The following is a 20278-nucleotide window of genomic DNA, read 5'->3' on the forward strand; positions in this document are numbered from 1 at the left end:
TCCAAGCTTCATCTAAAAAAAGGATTTTTTTTTTTGCTTAGCTACTGGATCTTAAAGGAGAAGAATGATTGAAGAGACATTAGAGGTACCTAAGCCTATTTTTTCCCTATTTTGAGATTTTCTTATTTAACTATGCCTTTAAATTTTTCACCCTTTTCTCTCTGCTTTAGATCTATGTCGGAGTTCACAGTCCAGGAAGCATTTCAAAAGCAAGCACATCTTTTGTAATAAAATCCATATGTTTGTGCCAGAAATAATGTCCAACAAAGGGGACTGGAAAGAAAAAAAAAGAGTACTCACTTGTTTAGTCTTGGTCTTTGTTATGGTGTCAGAAATAGGTTTCTTCCTCTCCTTTACAGCAGTTTTAGAAAATAATTCTTCAAACTCATGACAATCTATGGATGGCTCTTCGATTTTTTCCCAAATGAGAGAAGTGCTAGAATCTCTAAAGTTAAGCACAAAATGAATGAAGGGTAATGTCAAACTAAATTAAATTATTAGATGAGGGGATTCATTACAATTTTCAAAGGGGGTCGGTTGCAGAAAAATACATTTATCTATTTTTATAACCATCCCAATTTACTTGATAATATTAGTTCTGAAAATTTCTCATATAACTATCAGAACATCAGCTTTCTTGGAATCCTGGAATTATAAACAATTGATTCTCCCTATAAAAAGATAACATAAGGTCACTTTGGCCATCAGTAATCCAATTGATAGCATAACTTCTCAGCATTGTGTATTATTTTTACATGTAGTTTTTAATTTCAGAATTACTCCTCCTTGCCACAGAGCTCATTTTCTTACTGCAATTCTAGTCAGTTAATATATGTTCAGACAATCCAAAGTCATTTCACTATTGACCTAAACAAACCATATATTATAAAGCATGCATACGTGTGTGTGCTTGTCTAGAACTATAATTTCATTCGTGTAACGACTTTCTTTAAATCTTATCTTCTGTCTTAGCATTGATATTAAATATAAGTTCCAAAGCAGAAGAATGATAATGGCTAGGAAATGGGCGTTGTGACATGTCCATTGTCACACTACTGAGAAGTGTTTGAAGTCAAATTTGAACCCAGGACCTCTTGTCTCCAAGTCTGGCTCTCAATCCACTGAGCCACCTAGCTGCTCTGAAAGGGACTTTTCAATATGAAAACTTACTTTATCAATTGAAGTCAGCAGTATTCTGCCATTAATGACTGCAGCACAGTTTAATAATCTTAGACAGTGCCTTAGAACTCCAAAGGGCCAAGCAGGTTAGCCAGAAGAATAAATTCAGCATGTATCTGAGACAGAATTTAAAGCCAGATTATCCTGAATCCAGGATGAACTCTCTCTTCATTTTTTAGGAGAAGGTTAAGGTGGGTGAAGAGAAGAAAGGAAACTGGAATTTTTCATAAAGGATTATATGTGTTTTTAGGGGATTTTATTTTGCTTTGAACAGTTTAGTATGACTGTAGAACAAAGTCTTCACCAGGCACAGAGTATAAGAGAATCTAAGAGCTGAGAGGGACTTCAGTGGCCATCTAGTCTAATCTGTAAATAAAAAGAATCCCTGAGATAACATTCCTGACAAATTATGTCTGGTCTTTTGTTTAGAGACCTCCAGGCAAGGAGAAATCACTACCTTTCGAGACATCATATTCGACTTTTGGAAGGCTATAATTGTTAAGATTTTTTTTCCCCTGACATCAAGTCTCTTTGCAACTTCCACCCATTCTTTCTGGTTCTTCCCTCTAGGGCTAAAGAAAAGGAGTTTAATTCCTATTCCAAGTGACTATCCTTCAAATACTCAGACTCTTATCACATCTCTTTGGAGTCTTCTCTTCTCCAATCTAAACTCACTGTTAAATAACAGGGACTTAAAGCCCTTAACCATTCTGGTGGGACTTCTCTGGACATTCTTCAGGTTATCAATGTTTTTCTTAAACATGGCCATGAGAAGGCAAGGTAAAATGGATCTATTCTTTCCTCATTCCTAAAAATTCTGCTTCTCTTAATGCGCCTAAAGTTTACACTAACTTTTTAGCTGCCACCTTCATCTCTTTTCTTATGGTACAGCCCTATTTTGTAACTAAATGTAATATTGCATATATATATATATATATATATATATATATCTGTGTGTATATCAAATTTCTTTTCTTTTTTCTCTGTCTTGTCAAAGACTTTTTTTAAAACCCTTTTCTTCTGTCTTAGAATTGATATTAAATATCAGTTCCAAGACAGAAGAGTGGTAAGGGCCAGGCAACTGCAGTTATATCCTACATAAATCCTGCACATGTACCTACAAAAAATAAATCTAAACAGAATAGATTGGGAGGCAGAGAAAAAAAGAATGCATGTGTACATGTAAGTGGGAATAGTTAAGAATTATCCTGTAGGATAACTGTACTACATATATGTATATATGTGCCTACACACATATCCTCTCATAGCTGCAGATACACATAGGTACTTAGTTCTTGTCTAGGACCGGATAAGAGCAAGTAAGAAAAAAAGGAAAGAAATTAACCTGGTAAAGGCTTTCTCAGTTAAGTTGTTCAAAGAAGAGAAAGATCTCTCTTAAAAAAGCATTTATGAAAAATTCCCATAAAGAAGTAGCCAATAAACCTCAAAGTACATTGTTCTACCACATTCCACACAAGTCAGCAATGATTGGATGACTCAGGGATGTGAACTCCAGAATACAAGCAGACAATCTGAAAACCACTTACTCCAAAGTAAAGAGAGAAGGAAAAAAAAATGGTGGGTCACGTTCTGCCACAATAGGGATTCCCAAGCCTGGGTTTGTGTCTCTCTACCCATCATCACTAGAGAAGCCATAAAATTCTCAAAAGCAAATGAACATGTTTAAATTTGAATGACATAAACAGGTATATCTTTTAGCACTTCATTCTAGCAGGTGTGCAACAAAAATCAAACCAAACATGACCCCAAAAGTGTTTTAAAAAAACCTGCTGTAGAAGTTACAGAACTTCCACCAAGATTCTGATTTATATTTATAAGTTTCTTGGCAGAAATGCAAAACTAAATGATGAATACAATAAACAAAGCACCCATATGGTGACTCATCTGGCCAGGACCTACTCGGGCTTGTTTACAATTGTGAGCTCCATGAGTATGTGGTGTGCTTTCCAAAGATTATGGGCATGACAGGAGTTCAGATCTTAGAAATAGCTACTCATTTTCCCAGGGAGAGTACCCGTGTTAACCTTCAGCAAGTTGTAGAGTTTGACCTCCTTTCTCCTTCTACTCAGAACTTCAGCATGGATGAAAGATGGATTTGAAGAAAAGGAAAGGTGAGAATAACTCTTAACAAGGTGACTGGATTTTTTTAAATGCCAAAAATGATTTGCCAGTATATGGACCTAAAACTGGAAATGAGTTTTAAGTCACCCAAAAATGCACTTCTGCCCATTCAAAGACATTCTGTACTAATGCCATAGATGTATGCACATGAAACAACAGTATTTGGCAAGTGTTTGCAGTAAATGTTCTAAGTACAATCAAGCCTCCAGTTCAAATTCCTCCTTTACCTTTTATTGTGTAGTTGAATTCTTGTCCAATAAAGAGGCTTCATTGGTCGACAAGGCTCTATTGCTTGTTTCCTACTCACTTTGTCCTGATGCAAGCCTATTCCAAACAAGCCAGCTGGCAATGGAGGAGGAAGGAATCCACATACTTGTGGAAGCATCATGTTTGGCAATGCACTGCCCCCAGCTTGAGGTGGAGGTGGAGGACCTGATCCAGGTGGCAGAGGGGGTGCAGAGATGGGTGGTATCCCCACTCCAGGCAAAGGTGGAGGAGGTGGAGGGACTCCCATACCAGGCAGAGGTGGGGGAGGGGGAACTCCTACACCAGGCAGAGGTGGGGGAGGAGGAGGCACCCCCATTCCTGGCAAAGGTGGGGGAGGAGGGGGGACTCCCATTCCTGGCAAAGGTGGGGGAGGAGGAGGTACACCCGTTCCAGGTAGAGGTGGAGGAGGAGGGGGCACCCCTGCTCCAGGAAGAGGTGGAGGAGGAGGGGGCACCCCTGCTCCAGGAAGAGGTGGAGGAGGAGGGATCCCCGCTCCAGGCAGAGGTGGAGGAGGAGGGATCCCCGCTCCAGGCAGAGGTGGTGGAGGGGGCAGCACAGTCATGCCAGGAAGAGGAGGTGGGGGAGGAATCATTATGCCTGATCCAGGCATGGAGATAGAAGGTGCTGTGTCAGGAAAAGGAGGTAGAGGTGGGGGTGGTGGAATGCCCGCACCAGGCAGAGGAGGTGGTGGTGGGATACCTGCACCAGGCAGAGGAGGATTCAGTTCTGTACCGGTTAGATGTGGGGAAGGTAGGATGCCATGACTATTTTCAAAAGATGTGGGAAGGAGATGTTCATGGTTGGTCACACATTCAGTTATAAAAGGGGTTGGGGGAGTCTGTGTTAGAATATTTTCTTGATTATCAGAACCTGGGAGGGGTGGAGGTGGTGGAGGCTGTGATACACACTGTATGGATTGATTTGCATCAAGTTGCACAGATATTAACCTTGGTGAAACAATCAAAGAAATCTCTGAACAAAACTTAGTTTGAGGTCCAGAAGGGGACAATGGCACAGTTGGCTGTCCATTTATACCCTCCTGAGTAAATGGAGGATGCTGTGGCAGTGTGTTAGCAAAAGGCATTACAGATGCACTGCCCTCCTGTGTTGGTGAAGTCTGTACTGATTTCACATGCAACATCCTTTGATGCCTTATCTCTTCTTCATTTAAGTGGATATCTTCATGACAAACACCCTCAGCTACTCCCCTTTCGGCCACTTGTTTTCCTTTATCAACCTCCATGTCTGTGGTAGGGTATTGCTTCTCTAATTCAGCTATTTTGGTCCTCAGATTTTCAATTGTCTGTTCCAGCTGCTGAATTACATTTGCGTGTTCCTCAGATTTCATGTCAAAAGTTTCCTTTGGAGAGAGAAAAGGACAATAGTTAAAGAACAATGTCAAATATTCCAAGTTTGTCAGCATAGGAAAGTTTGTGAAACTTAATCAGAGTATTAAAAAATAAGTAATAAACTTCTAATGTTTTCACTTTGGGTAAGATGTCATAATGATTTTCCCACGAACCACTAGTCCCTTTCAGGATGATTCCATCATGATTTTTCTCTCAATATGCCATCTTCATCTAAAAGTGAATAATCCTGAAGGCCATAGAGACATTTTAATATTTCATATGGATACCCCTTTCTTATATCTGTTCAGCTAAGGACCTTGTCTCACAGTTCATGAAAAAATATGGAAGCAATTTGCCAAGAGTTCCCCATCTACTCATATCTCATATGCATTGACAGCATCCCCAAAATTCTCTTTCTTCATTCCAATATCTGATGAAGGGAACTTTCTTTCTTTCTCTCTCTCTCTCTCTCTCTCTCTCTCTCTCTCTCTCTCTCTCTTTCTTACACACACACACACTCTCTCTCTCTCTCTTTCTCTCACCTTTTTCATGGCCAAGGCCAAACCCTTGATGTAAACTTTTACTCACATTGTTTCTGCATCTCCAGCAGACTGCCCCTAATATCAAGACTATTGTTTCTAATCTTTAATCTCACAATGTTTTTGTTCCTTCCTGCTGATTGCAAATACATCCATGTCTCCTTCAGCCTTAAAGATCCTTCATTAGCCCCTACAATAGCTAATTGCTGTCCTAACTCTCTCTTTCTCTTTTCAGTTAAATTATTTAAAAAGTCCATCTTGCCTAGATAACCACACTTCTCCTCTTATTCTCTTTTAAGTCCTCTAAAAGTTCTACTCATTTTACAGATGAGTAAACTGAGTCTAACAGTGTTAAGTGAATTCTCTAAGATCACACAGGTAGTGTGTCTGAGGCCAGATTTAAATTAATGAAGATAAGTCTTCCTGACCCCAGGCCTGGGATTCTATTTACCCCATCACCTAGCTGTCACCACTTTTCTTTTAAGATCTTAAAAATATAATAGAACCTGTCCCAGGCCCTCTGTCTAATTAGACTAATGCAGATAAGGTTTTGAATGGAGACAGCTATCATCTCCCCATATTAGAATTTTTAAAAAGAAATCCTTATTTAATTCCTGCCATTGCTTTTTTGTTGTTGTTGTTGGTGGTGGTGGTGGTGGTGTGTGTGTGTTCCTCTTGATTCCCTCATATTTTGAAGCTTTTATTTGGCTTTGGTCTTTTCATCAAGGATGCTTGAAAGTTTTCTATCTTGTTAAAAGTCTGAGTTTTTTGTTGTTTTTGAGACAATATCTTTTGCCTTCTGGAATACTGTATTTCAGGCTCTTCCCTCCTTAATATAGTTGTGGCTGATAAATTGTGTATGATACTGAATGTGATTCTTAAGTATTTGAATTTTTTACTTTTGGATGCTTGTGGCATTTTTTTCTTTCAGATGGAGGTTCTAGAATTTGGCTATATCTTCCTGGGGGTTTTCATGCAGAGAGTTTCTTTTTCAGGGTGACAAGTGGAATATTTCTATTTCTACTTTTCCCTCTGATGCTAAGAAATCAAGAAAGTTTTCTTTTATCACATCTTGAAAAATAATGTCTTGGCTCTTTTTCTACCCATGGCTTTCAGGCAGTCAAATGATTTTTAATTATCTCTCTTTAAACTTTGTGGTCAGTTGTTTTTCTTAAATGATACCTTACATAGTCTCTTTTTTTGGTCTTTTGAATTTGTTTTACTATTTCTTGTTGTATACTGGAGGTATCAGCTTCTATTTGATGCATTCTAATCTTCTAGGAGTTTTTTAATTGGGTAACCTCAGGTCTTAACGTTTTTACCAAATCTTCCTTCTGTAAGCTCTTATTTCTTTTGCATTTTTCCCTCTACTATTCTCATTTTGTTTTAAAAAATCATTTTTTCTCTAAATCACTATTGATTAAAGAAATCCAAATTAAAATAACACTTGGGTACCACTGCCCACACATCAGATTGGCTAATACAACAGAAAAGAAAAATGACAAATGGAGGGAATGTAGAAAAATTGGGACACTAAATGTACTGTTGGTGGAGTTGTGAACTGATCCAACCATTTTTGAGAGCAATTTGGAACTATTCCAAAGAACTATAAAACTGTATATATCCTATGATCAGGCATTACCACTCCTAGTATCAAAGAGGTAAAAAAATTCAGGGAGGACTTATTCATATAAAAATATTTATAACAGCTTTTTTGTGGCAGCAAAGAATTCAGAATTGATAAAATATCTATCATTTGGGGAATGGCTCAACAAGTTGTGGTATATTTTTCTAATAGAATATCATTATACTATAAGAAATGATGATGAAAATGAAGATTTCTGAAAAATGTATAAAGATTTATATAAAATGATGCAAAATGAAGTGAGCAGAACCAGAAAAACATTGTACAAAGAAACAGTAATATTGTATGATGACAACTTTGAATGACATTTCCTCTTCTCAGTAATAAAATAGTCTAAGCTAAGAAAATTCTGAAGGATTTATGTTGAAAAATGCTATCCATCTCCAGAGAAAGAAATGATGGAATCTGATTACAGATCAAAGCATACTCTTTCATTTTGTTTTCTTCATCTTTTCTTAAAAATAAGCATCTTCTATATTATGACCAATTTTGAAATATGATATAGCCTATATCAAATTGCTTCCTGTTTCAGAGAAGGAAAGGAAAGAAACTAAGGGAAAAAATTTAGAACTCCAAATTTTAGAAAAATAATGTTAAATATGGATTTTACAATAGTTTGGGAAAATAAAATATTAAGGGTTTTTTAAATAATTTTAAGCAAATTGAAGGAAATCACTTGCTTCATCCTTTTAAAGGAATTCTGGTTGTATTTTTGCCTGTTTTTCTTTGAGGATTTGTTTATATATGCTTTATAATCATTCTCCTCTCCCAGATTTGTACCTTAAGCATTCTTGTCACTAGATAAACCTTTATGATGAGATTCTTGGTTTGCTTGTTTGCTCATTCCCAGGCTACTTCATGATTTTATATTTTATATAAAGGCTAGGGTGTAGGCACTTTTGAATAGAATATCCAGATTGGACTTTTGTTTTCTTAGTTTATTCTGCTGCTTTCTTGGGCTATTGAATATTATGCTATCCCAATACCACAGGGACAACTTCAGACTGGAGACATACAAGCTTTCAATATTTCCAAAGTAGTCTAATTCAGGGCAAAGTAAGATGACTGCCCTTCCAGCCTAAGCTTTCCAAACTTCTGACCTAGATTTTGGTCCATACACTACTAAATTGGGCTTGTCCCTGGTTGGAAGTTCCAATAAGCTACATCTGGACTCAGTCATCATGATCCAGCTGGAGAGTTCTACAGGTTTAGAATGACAAAAACTGTATGCTTCTCCTTGGTCTGTGGTTTCTCCAATGGTTATTTCACTCAGACTAGGCTCAAATGAGATTCCTGTGGCTATGTGGGGTCAGAGCCAGGAGGTTAGTATTTGCTTTTGAACTTGTTTCTAGCTCAATAGATAGCCTAGAGCCTGTGACATCTCTTGACCCCGTAACATTAGGCCTAGCATCAGGTCTCCCCTGAGGCAACCTTGGATTGCTTAACAAAATTTTGTTGTTGTTGTTTAGTCATTCAATCATGTCTGATGCTTCATGACCCCATGGACAAGAACACACCACATCCTTCTATCCTCTACTATCTCATGAAGTCTGTCCAAGTTTGTGTTCATCATTTCCATGATGCTATCAATCTCAAACTCTGCCATTCTCTTCTCCTTTTGCCTTCAATCTTTCTCAACATCAGAATCATTTCCAATGAGTCCTGCCTTCTCATTATGTAGCCAAAGTATTTCAGCTTCAGTATTTGATCTTCCAGCAAGTAATCTAATTTAATGTCTTTAAGTATTGACTGATATGATTTTCTAGCTGCCCAATGGACTCTCAAAAATCTTCTCCAGCACCACCATCCAAAAGTAATGAGTCTTTGTTGGTTAGCTTTCCTCATTATTCAACTTTCACAGCCATACTTTGCTACTAGAAAAACCATAGTTTTGACTGTATGGACCTTTATTAGTAAATGGGTAGTAAGCAATAGAACTGTCAGTTGGCATATGTTCCTACATCCTTCACAAAATTATGGAACTTCTATATGAATGTGGGACATCTTCTTGCCTGGTGTATAGCCTTGATCTTCTTTTAGGTCCTGGGTACTGAAATACTTTGTTTGATACAACCTTTGTCCAGATCCTGCTCCCACTGTCCATCTCATTATGTTGACCTGGGCTGAAATTATAATTCAGTTAATAATTCATTTTTCAGTAATCTTCTTCTTGCATATTCTGATATGAAGTGATGTTTTCTGTATCTTTGTAGAGAAGTTAAATTTGGGACCTAAGTTCTTATTCTTCATGCTATTTCACCATCTTAGTTCTGCCCCTTCCAATTAATTCTTAATTGTTAAATCAAATGGTCTTTTAAAAATATATGTCTTTTATGTTTGGATGTGATTTTTAATAGTTATTTTTTGGCAAATGGTCTTTAATCAATCTTCATTCCTCTTGAACTTTCTATAGTGTTAACTAGTCTCTGTCTTTCTGATACTCACCTTTTGGAGTTTTCATGAAACTTTCCTAGCTCAGGTCTCTGCCCATGGTCTTATTCATATCTCTGTATTCTCTCACATGTTAATGTAATCAGCTCCCAAGAGGTCAATTACTATCTTTGCACCTTTCTTTTGATGAAGTTTTGGTTTCATTTTAAATCCTATGTGTTACATTTTATTTTAAAATATTCTGAGAAGAGATCCACAGATTTCTCTAGACTGCAAAGGTCTCTGGATACAAAAAAGTTTAAGAATCATTATTTTGACCTCCTAAATACAAATTAGACACACTATTGAAAATTTGAAAGTGGAATTCATCATCAGAAAACTCTTTTTTCCTCTACAAAACACTTTTTTGTTGACAAAAACAAATAATTAAAGCTCCTCCCCATATCTCACATTAGATTTTTTAGATCTCTATCCTGTTAGAATAAATACTCACAGTCTTGCCCATATAAGAATAATAAATAGAGAGGTTCCGGGTTAAGATGGCAGAAGAGTAAAAAGCAGCTCTTAACCTCTCCTGACCAAAACACACAAAACTCCTCAAGGGGCCATAAAAACAAGTCCAGATGAACGGAGGAACCCCACAACAGGGTGCAGTGTGGAAGGTACGTGGAATCAGGACATTTCCATGCTATAAAGGGGTGAAACAGCTCTCACTAAATCACAGGCTGAGCAACCACCCCACCCCAACTCCTCCACACACAACACCTATAGCGCCGAAGCCAGTTAAAAAGAAATAGAGCAAGTTTGGGGCACCCATCGAGTCATTGGCAGCTCCAGGGCCTGTTCCTGAGAGCAGCAAGATTTGGGACCCCAATAAGCCAAAGAACGCAGGCGAAATCTGAGCGCAGGAGCAGAGTGCAGGAGCGACAGAGGCATGGGTGGAGGCAGACACAGCCAAGAGCTAAGGCTCTGAAACCCTAAGTGGGGAACCACCGTAGGCAGGTATAGGACTGTGGAAGCAGCGCCCTGAGACTTGTAAAGGAACCTCTGGCAGAGGATCAAGCAAGGGGGTCCACCAGGGGGCTTGAACTTGGAAAAATCCAGAACTCAGACCTCAGGAGCCAAAAGACCAGTGGACAGACCCCGTGGGCGAGGATAAAGCTGAGAAGCTGCTGGGCTAATAATGGCTACCCAGACTCAGGAAGTTCAGAAGAGAAAGATTAACAACAAGAAAAAGAAATCTTTAACACTCGACAACTTTTACACAGAGAAAATCCAGACAACCGAGCAAACAGAGGAGGAGAACAAACAAGCATCCAGACACTCCTCAAATAAGGAAAACTCCTCACAAGCTATGGAAGAGTTCAAAACTGAGATTCTGAGGAAGATGGAAGAGATCTGGCAAGAAAATAACAGTTTAAAAGGTAGAATCTTGCAATTGGAAAGTGAGGCTCAGAAATCAAATGAACTGATAAGCAAAGTGAACCAGATTGAAAAAGACAACCAAAAGATCATAGCTGAAAATGAAAAGTTTAGAGCCGAAAACCAGTCCCTAAAGGCTAGAATTGAGCAATTAGAAGCTAATGATCTCTCAAGACAACAAGAACAAATAAAACAAAGTCAAAAGACTGAAAAAATAGAAGGAAATATGAAATATCTCAATGAGAGAGTGACAGACCAAGAAAACCGGTCTAGAAGAGACAATTTGAGAATAATTGGTCTTCCAGAAAAACTAGAAATTAATAGAAACCTGGACTCCATACTAACAGAAATTATTCAGCAAAACTGCCCTAAAGTCCTACAACAAGAGAGCAATATAGACATTGAAAGGATTCATAGAACACCCACGACATTCAATCCAGAGAAGAAAACGGCCAGAAATATAATTGCCAAATTCAAGAGCTTTCAAGCAAAGGAAAAAATCTTACAAGAAGCCAGAAAGAGACAATTCAAATATCAAGGAACACCAATCAGGATCACACAGGATCTGGCAGCCTCCACGCTAAAAGACTGTAAGGCTTGGAATACAATATTCAGAAAGGCAAGAGAGCTGGGCCTGCAACCAAGGATCAACTACCCATCAAAATTGACTATATATTTCCAGGGGAAAGTATGGGCATTCAACAAAATTGAAGAATTCCAAGTATTTGCACAGAAAAGACCAGGGCTAAATGGAAAGTTTGATATCCAACCACAAAAATCGAGAGAAACATGAAAAGGTAAATAAGAAACAGAGGGGAAAGAAAGAAAACTTATAATTTTTGAATTTGCCTTTTTAAGGGCCTCAGTAAGATCTAATTATATGTATTCCTATGTAGAGAAATTTTATGTATAATTCTCTGTAGTGAACTCTATTCACTTTTATAGTATCCACTATTATAGTAATCAGAAGAATAATTCACAGGGTGAGGGTGGAACACTAAATAATCTAAGATGACATGGGGGATGGGAAAGAGGAGGTGAATAGCAGGGGACACCAAGAGAAACTTGAGTGAATAAGAAAAATAGGATATTCTATTACACACAAAGAGGGTATGGGAAGGAGAGGGGACAAATACTATTATAAAAAGGAGAGGAAGAGAGCATTAAGAGGTAACAATCAAACCTTTCTCTCAATGTAATCAACCCAGAGAGGGAAGAGTAGCTATACTATCCATTGGGACATAAACCTCTTATCTAACCCTTCTGAGAAAGTCAGAAGGGAAAAATCAAGGGAAACAGGGGAGTGGGGAGGTTAAAAAAAGGGAGGGGAGAAGAAGGGGTAGGGAATTCATAAGGCCTTTAAAAACAAAAGGGGGGGAAATAAGGGAGGGGGTAGAAAGGGAAGTTAATCAAGGGAGGGGATAAGGGATAGGGTCTTAATAGCAAACCACTGGTTTTAAAGGAAATAGTTTAAGGAGAAGGGGTAGGAATAGGGAAGGAAACGAAAATATCAGCAAATGCACAACTGATGATTATAATTCTGAATGTGAATGGGATGAACTCGCCCATAAAACGGAAGCAAATAGCAGAGTGGATTAGAAACCAAAATCCTACCATATGTTGTCTACAAGAAACACATATGAGACGGGTGGACATACACAAGTTTAAGGTTCAGGGCTTGAGCAAAATCTTTTGGGCATCAAATGAGAAAAAGAAGGCAGGAGTGGTTATTATGATTTCTGACAAAGCCAAAGTAAAAATAGATATGATTAAAAAAAGACAGGGAAGGTCATTACATCCTGATTAAAGGCAGTATAAACAATGAGGAAATAACACTGCTCAATATATGTGCACCAAGTGGCATAGCATCCAAATTCATAAAGGAGAAACTGGCAGAGCTCAAGAAGGAAATAGATAGTAAAACCATACTAGTGGGAGATCTAAATATTCCTCTGTCAGATCTAGATAAATCAAACCGAAAAAATAAATAAGAAAGAGGTAAGAGAGGTGAATGAAGTCCTAGAAAAATTAGATTTAATTGATATGTGGAGAAAAATTAATAGGGACAAAAAGGAATACATCTTCTTTTCAGCTGCACATGGCACATTCACAAAGATTGACCATGTTATAGGGCATAGAACCATTGCAAACAAATGCAAACGAGCAGAAATAATAAATGTAACCTTCTCAGATCATAATGCAATAAAAATAATAATTAGTAAGGGCACCTGGACAGGAAAATCAAAAACTAATTGGAAATTAAATAATATGATTCTCCAAAACCAATTTATCAAAGAAGGAATCATAGAAACAATCAATAATTTCATTGAATAAAATGACAATGATGAGACATCCTACCAAACTCTGTGGGATGCGGCCAAGGCAGTACTCAGGGGGAAATGTATATCCTTGAGTGCATATATTAACAAATTAAGGAGGGCAGAGATTAATGAATTGGGCATGCAACTCAAAAAATTAGAAAGCAAGCAAATTAAAAATCCCCAGATGAAAACTAAATTAGAAATACTAAAAATCAAGGGAGAAATTAATAAAATTGAAAGTAAAAGAACTATTGAATTAATAAATAAGACTAGAAGCTGGTACTTTGAAAAAACAGATAAAATAGACAAAGTACTAGTCAATCTAATAAAAAAAGGAAAGAAGAAAACCAAATTGACAGTATCAAAGATGAAAAGGGAGACCTCACCTCTAATGAAGAGGAAATTAAGGCAATCATTAAAAATTATTTTGCCCAATTATATGGCAATAAATATAACAATTTAGGAGATATGGATGAATATTTACAAAAATATAAACTGCCTATATTAACAGCAGAAGAAATAGAATACCTAAATAATCCCATATCAGGAAAAGAAATTGAACAAGCCATCAAAGAACTCCCTAAGAAAAAATCACCAGGGCCTGATGGATTCACAAGTGAATTCTGTCAGACATTCAAAGAGCAACTAATCCCAATACTATACAAATTATTTGATATGATAAGCAAAGAAGGAGTCCTACCAAATTCGTTTAATGACACAAATATGGTACTGATTCCAAAGCCAGGGAGATCAAAAACAGAGAAAGAAAACTACAGACCAATCTCCCTAATGAACATAGATGCAAAAATCTTAAATAGAATACTAGCAAAGAGACTCCAGCAAGTAATTAAGAAGATCATCCACCATGATCAGGTGGGATTTATACCAGGAATGCAAGGTTGGTTCAACATTAGGAAAACCATCCAAATAATTGACCATATCAACAGTCTAACAAACAAAAATCACATGATCATCTCAATAGATGCTGAAAAAGCCTTTGACAAAATACAGCATCCATTCCTATCGAAAACCCTGGAAAGTATAGGAATAGAAGGACCTTTCCTAAAAATAATAAACAGTATATACCTAAAACCATCAACAAACATCATATGCAATGGGGATAAATTAGAAGCCTTCCCAATAAGATCAGGAGTGAAACAAGGATGCCTATTATCACCTCTATTATTCAACATAGTACTAGAAACACTAGCAGTTGCAATTAGAGAAGAAAAAGAAATTGAAGATATCAAAATAGGCAAGGAGGAGACTAAGCTATCACTCTTTGCAGACAATATGATGGTCTATTTAAAAAATCCTAGATAATCAACTAAGAAGCTTGTAGAAATAATCAAAAACTTTAGCAAAGTTTCAGGATACAAAATAAATGCACATAAATCATCAGCATTCCTATACATTTCCAACACACTAGAGAAGCAAGAAGTAGAAAGAGAAACACCATTTAAAATCACCCTAAACAATATAAAATGCTTAGGAATCTATCTACCAAAACAAACACAGCAATTATATGAAAACAACTACAAAACACTTTCCAAACAAATAAAACTGGATCTAAACAATTGGAAAGCATTGATTGCTCATGGGTAGGTCGAGCTAACATAATAAAAATGACAATTCTACCCAAATTAATTTACCTATTTAGCACCATACCTATCAAGCTACCAAAAAACTTCTTTACTGAATTAGAAAAAACTATAACAAATTTCATTTGGAATAACAAAAGATCAAGAATATCAAGGGAAATAATGAAAAAAAATGTGAAGGAAGGGGGCCTAGCAGTACCAGATATTAAACTATACTATAAAGCAGCAGTCATCAAAACAATATGGTACTGGCTAAGAGACAGAGAGGAGGATCAGTGGAATAGACTTGGGGTAAATGACATCATCAAGACAGTGTATGATAAACCCAAAGAGCCCAACTTTTGGGACATGAATCCACTATTCGACAAAAACTGCTGGGAAATTTGGAAAACAATATGGGAGAGATTAGATCTAGATCAACATCTCATACCCTATACCAAGATAAATTCAGAATGGGTAAAGGACTTGAATATAAAGAGGGAAACTATAAACAAGTTAAGTGAACACAGAATAGTATACTTGTCAGATCTCTGGGAAAGGAAAGACTTTAAAACCAAGCAAGAGTTAGAGAAAATTACAAAATGTAAATTAAATGGTTTTGATTATATTAAACTAAAAAGCTTTTGTACAAACAAAAACAATGTAGTCAAAATCAGAAGGGAAACAACAAATTGGGAAAAAATCTTTATAACGAAAAACTCTAACAGGGGTCTAATTACTGAAATATACAAGGAGTTAAAGCAATTGTATAAAAAATCAAGCCATTCCCCAATTGATAAATGGGCAAGAGACATGAATAGGCAATTTCCAGGTAAAGAAATCAAAAGTATCAATAAGCACATGAGAAAGTGTTCCAAATCTCTAATAATTAGAGAAATGCAAATCAAAACAACTCTGAGGTATCACCTCACACCTAGCAGATTGGCTAAAATGCAAGAAGGGGAGAGTAATGAATGTTGGAGGGGATGTGGCAAAATTGGGACATTAATGCATTGCTGGTGGAGTTGTGAACTAATCCAGCCATTCTGGCTGGCAATTTGGAATCATGCTCAAGGGGCTATAAAAGAATGCCTGCCCTTTGATCCAGCCATACCATTGTTGGGTTTGTACCCCAAAGAGATCATAGATAAACAGACTTGTACGAAAATATTCATAGCTGCGCTTTTTGTGGTGGCAACAAACTGGAAAAGGAGGGTATGTCCTTCAATTGGGGAATGGCTGAACAAATTGTGGTATATGCGGGTGATGGAATACTATTGTGCTAAAAGGAATAATAAACTGGAGGAGTTCCAGGCGAACTGGAGAGACCTCCAGGAACTGATGCAGAGCGAAAGGAGCAGAGCCAGAAGAACATTGTACACAGAGACTGATATACTGTGGTAAAATCGAATGTAATGGACCTCTGTACCAGCAGCAATACAATGATCCAGGACAATTCTGAGGGATTTATGGTAAAGAACACTGCCCACATTCAGAGGAAGGACTGCAGGAGAGGAAACATATAAGAAAAGCAACTGCTTGAACGCATGGGTCAGGGTGGATGTGATTGGGGATGTGGACTCGAAACTACCACACCAATGCAACCACCAACAATTTGGAAATAGGTCTTGATCAAGGACACATGACAAAACCAGTGGAAATGTGCGTCGGCCATGGGTGGGAGGAGTGCGGGGGGTAAAGGGGAAAGTAGGAGCATGAATCATGTAACCATGTTAAAAATGATTATTAATAAGTATTTAAATTTTAAAAAAAAGAATAAGTACTCACAGTCAGAAGGTCAATTTACATTTAAACTATCAAAATAATGTGGTTTTTACCTTAAGGAACTAAACAAGTAAAATTTATGTGGAAGAATATATAATTACCTTAAATCACCTTTTGATGACAAATATAGGTCTTCAAATAGACTGAAATATAACCAAATCTCTTTGGGAAATATTACCCTGTATCATACAAGAAATTCATGGGATAGGAGTAACTAAGGCTCAAGGCTACCAACTTCATATTCACCCCTGTATACACTTCCTATCTTCTCTGATAACATTTAGCCAGGGACCAAAGGAAACAGGGAAAATTCAAAAGGCAGGTCCATCCTGGTAAAGATACAAAAAGTTAATTATTTCTTTGTAATGCCGATGAACTCTCTAAGATGTTTACCAATTACATTTGCTTAACACTTAGTCCTCTCACAAAAACTATAAGAATCCATTTCTTTAGACATCAATCATATCTTATAATTAATGCTGTCACTTTTCAAGCAATGGCCATCAGATTGCATGTACAGGTTGTTAAATAAAACAGAAAAGTTTCTTCAGGATGAAGGATTGTGTGCAGGTCCATACTTCCAGTTTAACTAATCACTACAGATTAAAGGGTTCATGATAATGGAAATCATTGAAACAAAGACTTGAAAAATTATGAGGATTTTGCTGAAATATAATTTATCCGGGCAGAAAAAATACATAATTTATTCAGGGATGAAAAACTTTTTTATTCTATCTTCATGCATTTATTCAGAAATTCTAATAAAATTAGTGACTAAAAGTCAATAAAGATACAATGAGGAAGAGAAAATGACTCATTTTATTTCCTTAACTAGGTATGTTTTCCTGATTATCTTCTCTTCAAGGAAATATTAAGATTTTTCTCAGAATATAATAGTTGCCTGAGAAACAGTAGAAATTTGAAAATTACTCCTAGGTAGGTAGCCTAAGCTGAAGAACCGAGAGGATGTTGTTGCCTTCTAAATAAAAGGAAAGGTAGGAGAAATGGAGGATTTTCTAGGGAAATATAATGTGTTCTGCTTTTGACATGTTTGGTTCAAAATGTCTCCTGTATAGATGACAATAATTAGGAAGAACAACTAGACTGAGCCAAATACACACTGAGATAATTTTTGTGGAATAAGCTATTTTAGGAAAGGGAAGTAAATAAAGCGGAAGAGGTGAAAATCATATTCCCCATATCCAAAAGGTAATTGTACATATTATTTTCCTTCACTATTATGTAAGCTCCTTGAATGTAGTGTCTGCTTTGTTTCGTCTTTGAATTCTGAAAATGTAACATAGTCCCTTTTGTGATGTTTAAGAAATGCAGAATTGAACTCAATGTAATCTAAGAATTCTCGGTCTCTGAATTTAAGCACTACACAAGGGGAGATCAAGCCAATAATAAAAACTTCAATTCTACTTAATTTAATTCATTTCTTCAATGCCATACCAATTAAATCACCAAAGAATTGTTTTAGGTCTAAAAAAAGCCTAAAAAATCATTTGGAGAAACAAAAGGTCAAGAATATACATAGGAGAGGGGGCAGCTGGGTAGCTCAGTGGAGTGAAAACCAGGCTAGAGACCAGAGGTCCTGGGTTCAAATCTGGCCTCAGAAACTTCCCAGCTGTGTGACCCTGAGCAAGTCACTTGAAATCCATTGCTTAGTCCTTACCACTCTCCTTCCTTGGAACCAATACATAGTATTGATTCTAAGACAGCAAGGTAAGGGTTATAAAAAATAAGAATATCCAAAGGAATTGATAAAGAAAAAATGTGAAAGAAGGTGACCCACCAATACTAGATTTCAAACAATATTACAATTGCAAAGTGGCAAACATCAAAACAATCTAGTAATGACTAAGAAATAGAGTTATAGAATAGTAGAATAGTTAATATAAAAAATAATCACATGGTAAATGAACATAGTCATCTACAATTTGATGAATATAAAAGATCCAAATTTGGTGATTAAGAAATCTCCATCTGAAAAAAATGCTAGGAAAGCTAGAAAGCATTTTGGAAAAAAAATGTGCACAGACCAACATATTACCTGAATGCCAATATAAAGTCAAAATGGGCACATGACTTAGACATAAAGGGTAATATTGTTAGTGAATCAGGGGAACATGAAATATTTTGTCTCTTAGACATATGGATAATGGAAGAATTTATAAGCAAATGAGATTGAGAAGATCATGAAAAGTATAATAATTATTTTGACTATAGGAAATTAAAAAGGTTTTGTACAAATGGAACTAATGTAGTCAAGATAAAAAGGAAAGAAGGAAATTGGGGAATGGGTGGTTTATAGCAAATTTCTTAGGTAAAGGTACAATTTTCCAAGTAAATTGGGATATAGATTAAAAGTATAAAAATAAGAGTCATTTCTCAATTGGTAAATCATCAATTTACATGATCAGGCAGTTTTCACAAGAAGAACACAGTTATTTATAGTTATATAAAAAAATGCTCTAAATTGTTATTGATTAAAGAAATGAAAATTAAAACAACTACCCTATATCTATCATATTGTTTGACATAACAGAAAAGGAAAATGACAAAAGCTGAAGTGGATATGGAAAAATAGATATACTGATGACCTGATAGTAGAGTTGTGAACTGGTCTAACCATTCTGTAATTTGTAATTATGCACAAATGGTATAACTGAACATATTCTTTGCCAACAATGCCTCTACTAGGCTATATCCCAAAAATATAAAAGAAAATGGAAAAGGACAAGTATAAAAATATTCCTAGGAACTCTTTATGGTGGCAAAGAATTAGGAATTGAGAGGATGCTCATCAATTAGGGAATGGCTGAAAAAACTATAACAAAGAATTGAAATGGAATACTATTGTGCTCTGAGTTGTTTGGGAAGATAGTTTCAGAAAAAAACTAAGAAGACTTCTATGAACTGCTATGGTGAACAGAATCAAGAGAACATTGAACACAGTAACAATATTTTTAATCATAATCAATTATGGAAGACTTAATTATTTTGATCAATACAATGATCCAAAAAAATTATGGAGGACTCACAATGCTATCTACCTTCAGAGACAGAATTAATGATCTCTGAGTATAGATTGAAACTTAAGTTTTTAAATTCCCTTTATTTTCTTGCCTTTATAATAAAGCTAATATGAAAATATGATTTGCATGATTTCACTTGCATAATTGCTATCATATTGCTTGCCTTCTCAATGGGAGGAAGGGGAGATGGAGAGCTGGAAAAAATGAGAACTTGACATTTAAAAAAATGTTAAAAATAAATCTAGTCACTGAGGTTAGAATTTGCAACCACCCAGACATCATATTTCCCAGATTAAACTTCCAGGGAACTGTAGGAAATGTGCAATCCATTGTCACATTTGTAGAATGTTTCTTAGCATGAGGCAATAGAAACTACTCTTATCATTTTTAGGGTACAACATGAGACCTATAAAATTCTCAAAGAATTTTACTTTAAGGAATTTAATTTTCCATTTCCTTTAGATATTTTGAGACATACAGACTGTCAATAGTTCTAATAATATAGTTGTGCTTAGCAAAGGCAGTATTTTTTGATCCCCAAAGAACTCCATTGTTTTATAAAAATTAATTCATAATTCATCTAATGGGCATATTTTTAAATAATAAAAAGAGAGAAG

At 36.2% G+C, this 20278-nt stretch overlaps 1 protein-coding gene across 2 annotated transcripts in view; it reads right to left on the reverse strand.

The window, feature by feature from the left end:
• The window catches only part of FMN2 (formin 2), a 453830-nt gene that overhangs the window by 340725 nt on the left and 92827 nt on the right, over window positions 1-20278 (reverse strand). The window contains exons 5-6 of one of the 2 annotated variants that reach the window (XM_044674185.1): window positions 3549-4948; window positions 301-445 (exon numbers count right to left, since the gene is read on the reverse strand). The exons of the other annotated variant lie outside the window; for it this stretch is intronic. Coding sequence (XP_044530120.1) covers window positions 301-445; window positions 3549-4948 — 1545 coding nt within the window. The remainder of the gene's footprint in view (window positions 1-300; window positions 446-3548; window positions 4949-20278) is intronic. 2 annotated transcript variants of the gene reach the window in all.

The sequence above is a fragment of the Gracilinanus agilis genome, chromosome 4 (genome assembly GCF_016433145.1).
Source record: "Gracilinanus agilis isolate LMUSP501 chromosome 4, AgileGrace, whole genome shotgun sequence".
NCBI classification, from domain to species: domain Eukaryota; kingdom Metazoa; phylum Chordata; class Mammalia; order Didelphimorphia; family Didelphidae; genus Gracilinanus; species Gracilinanus agilis.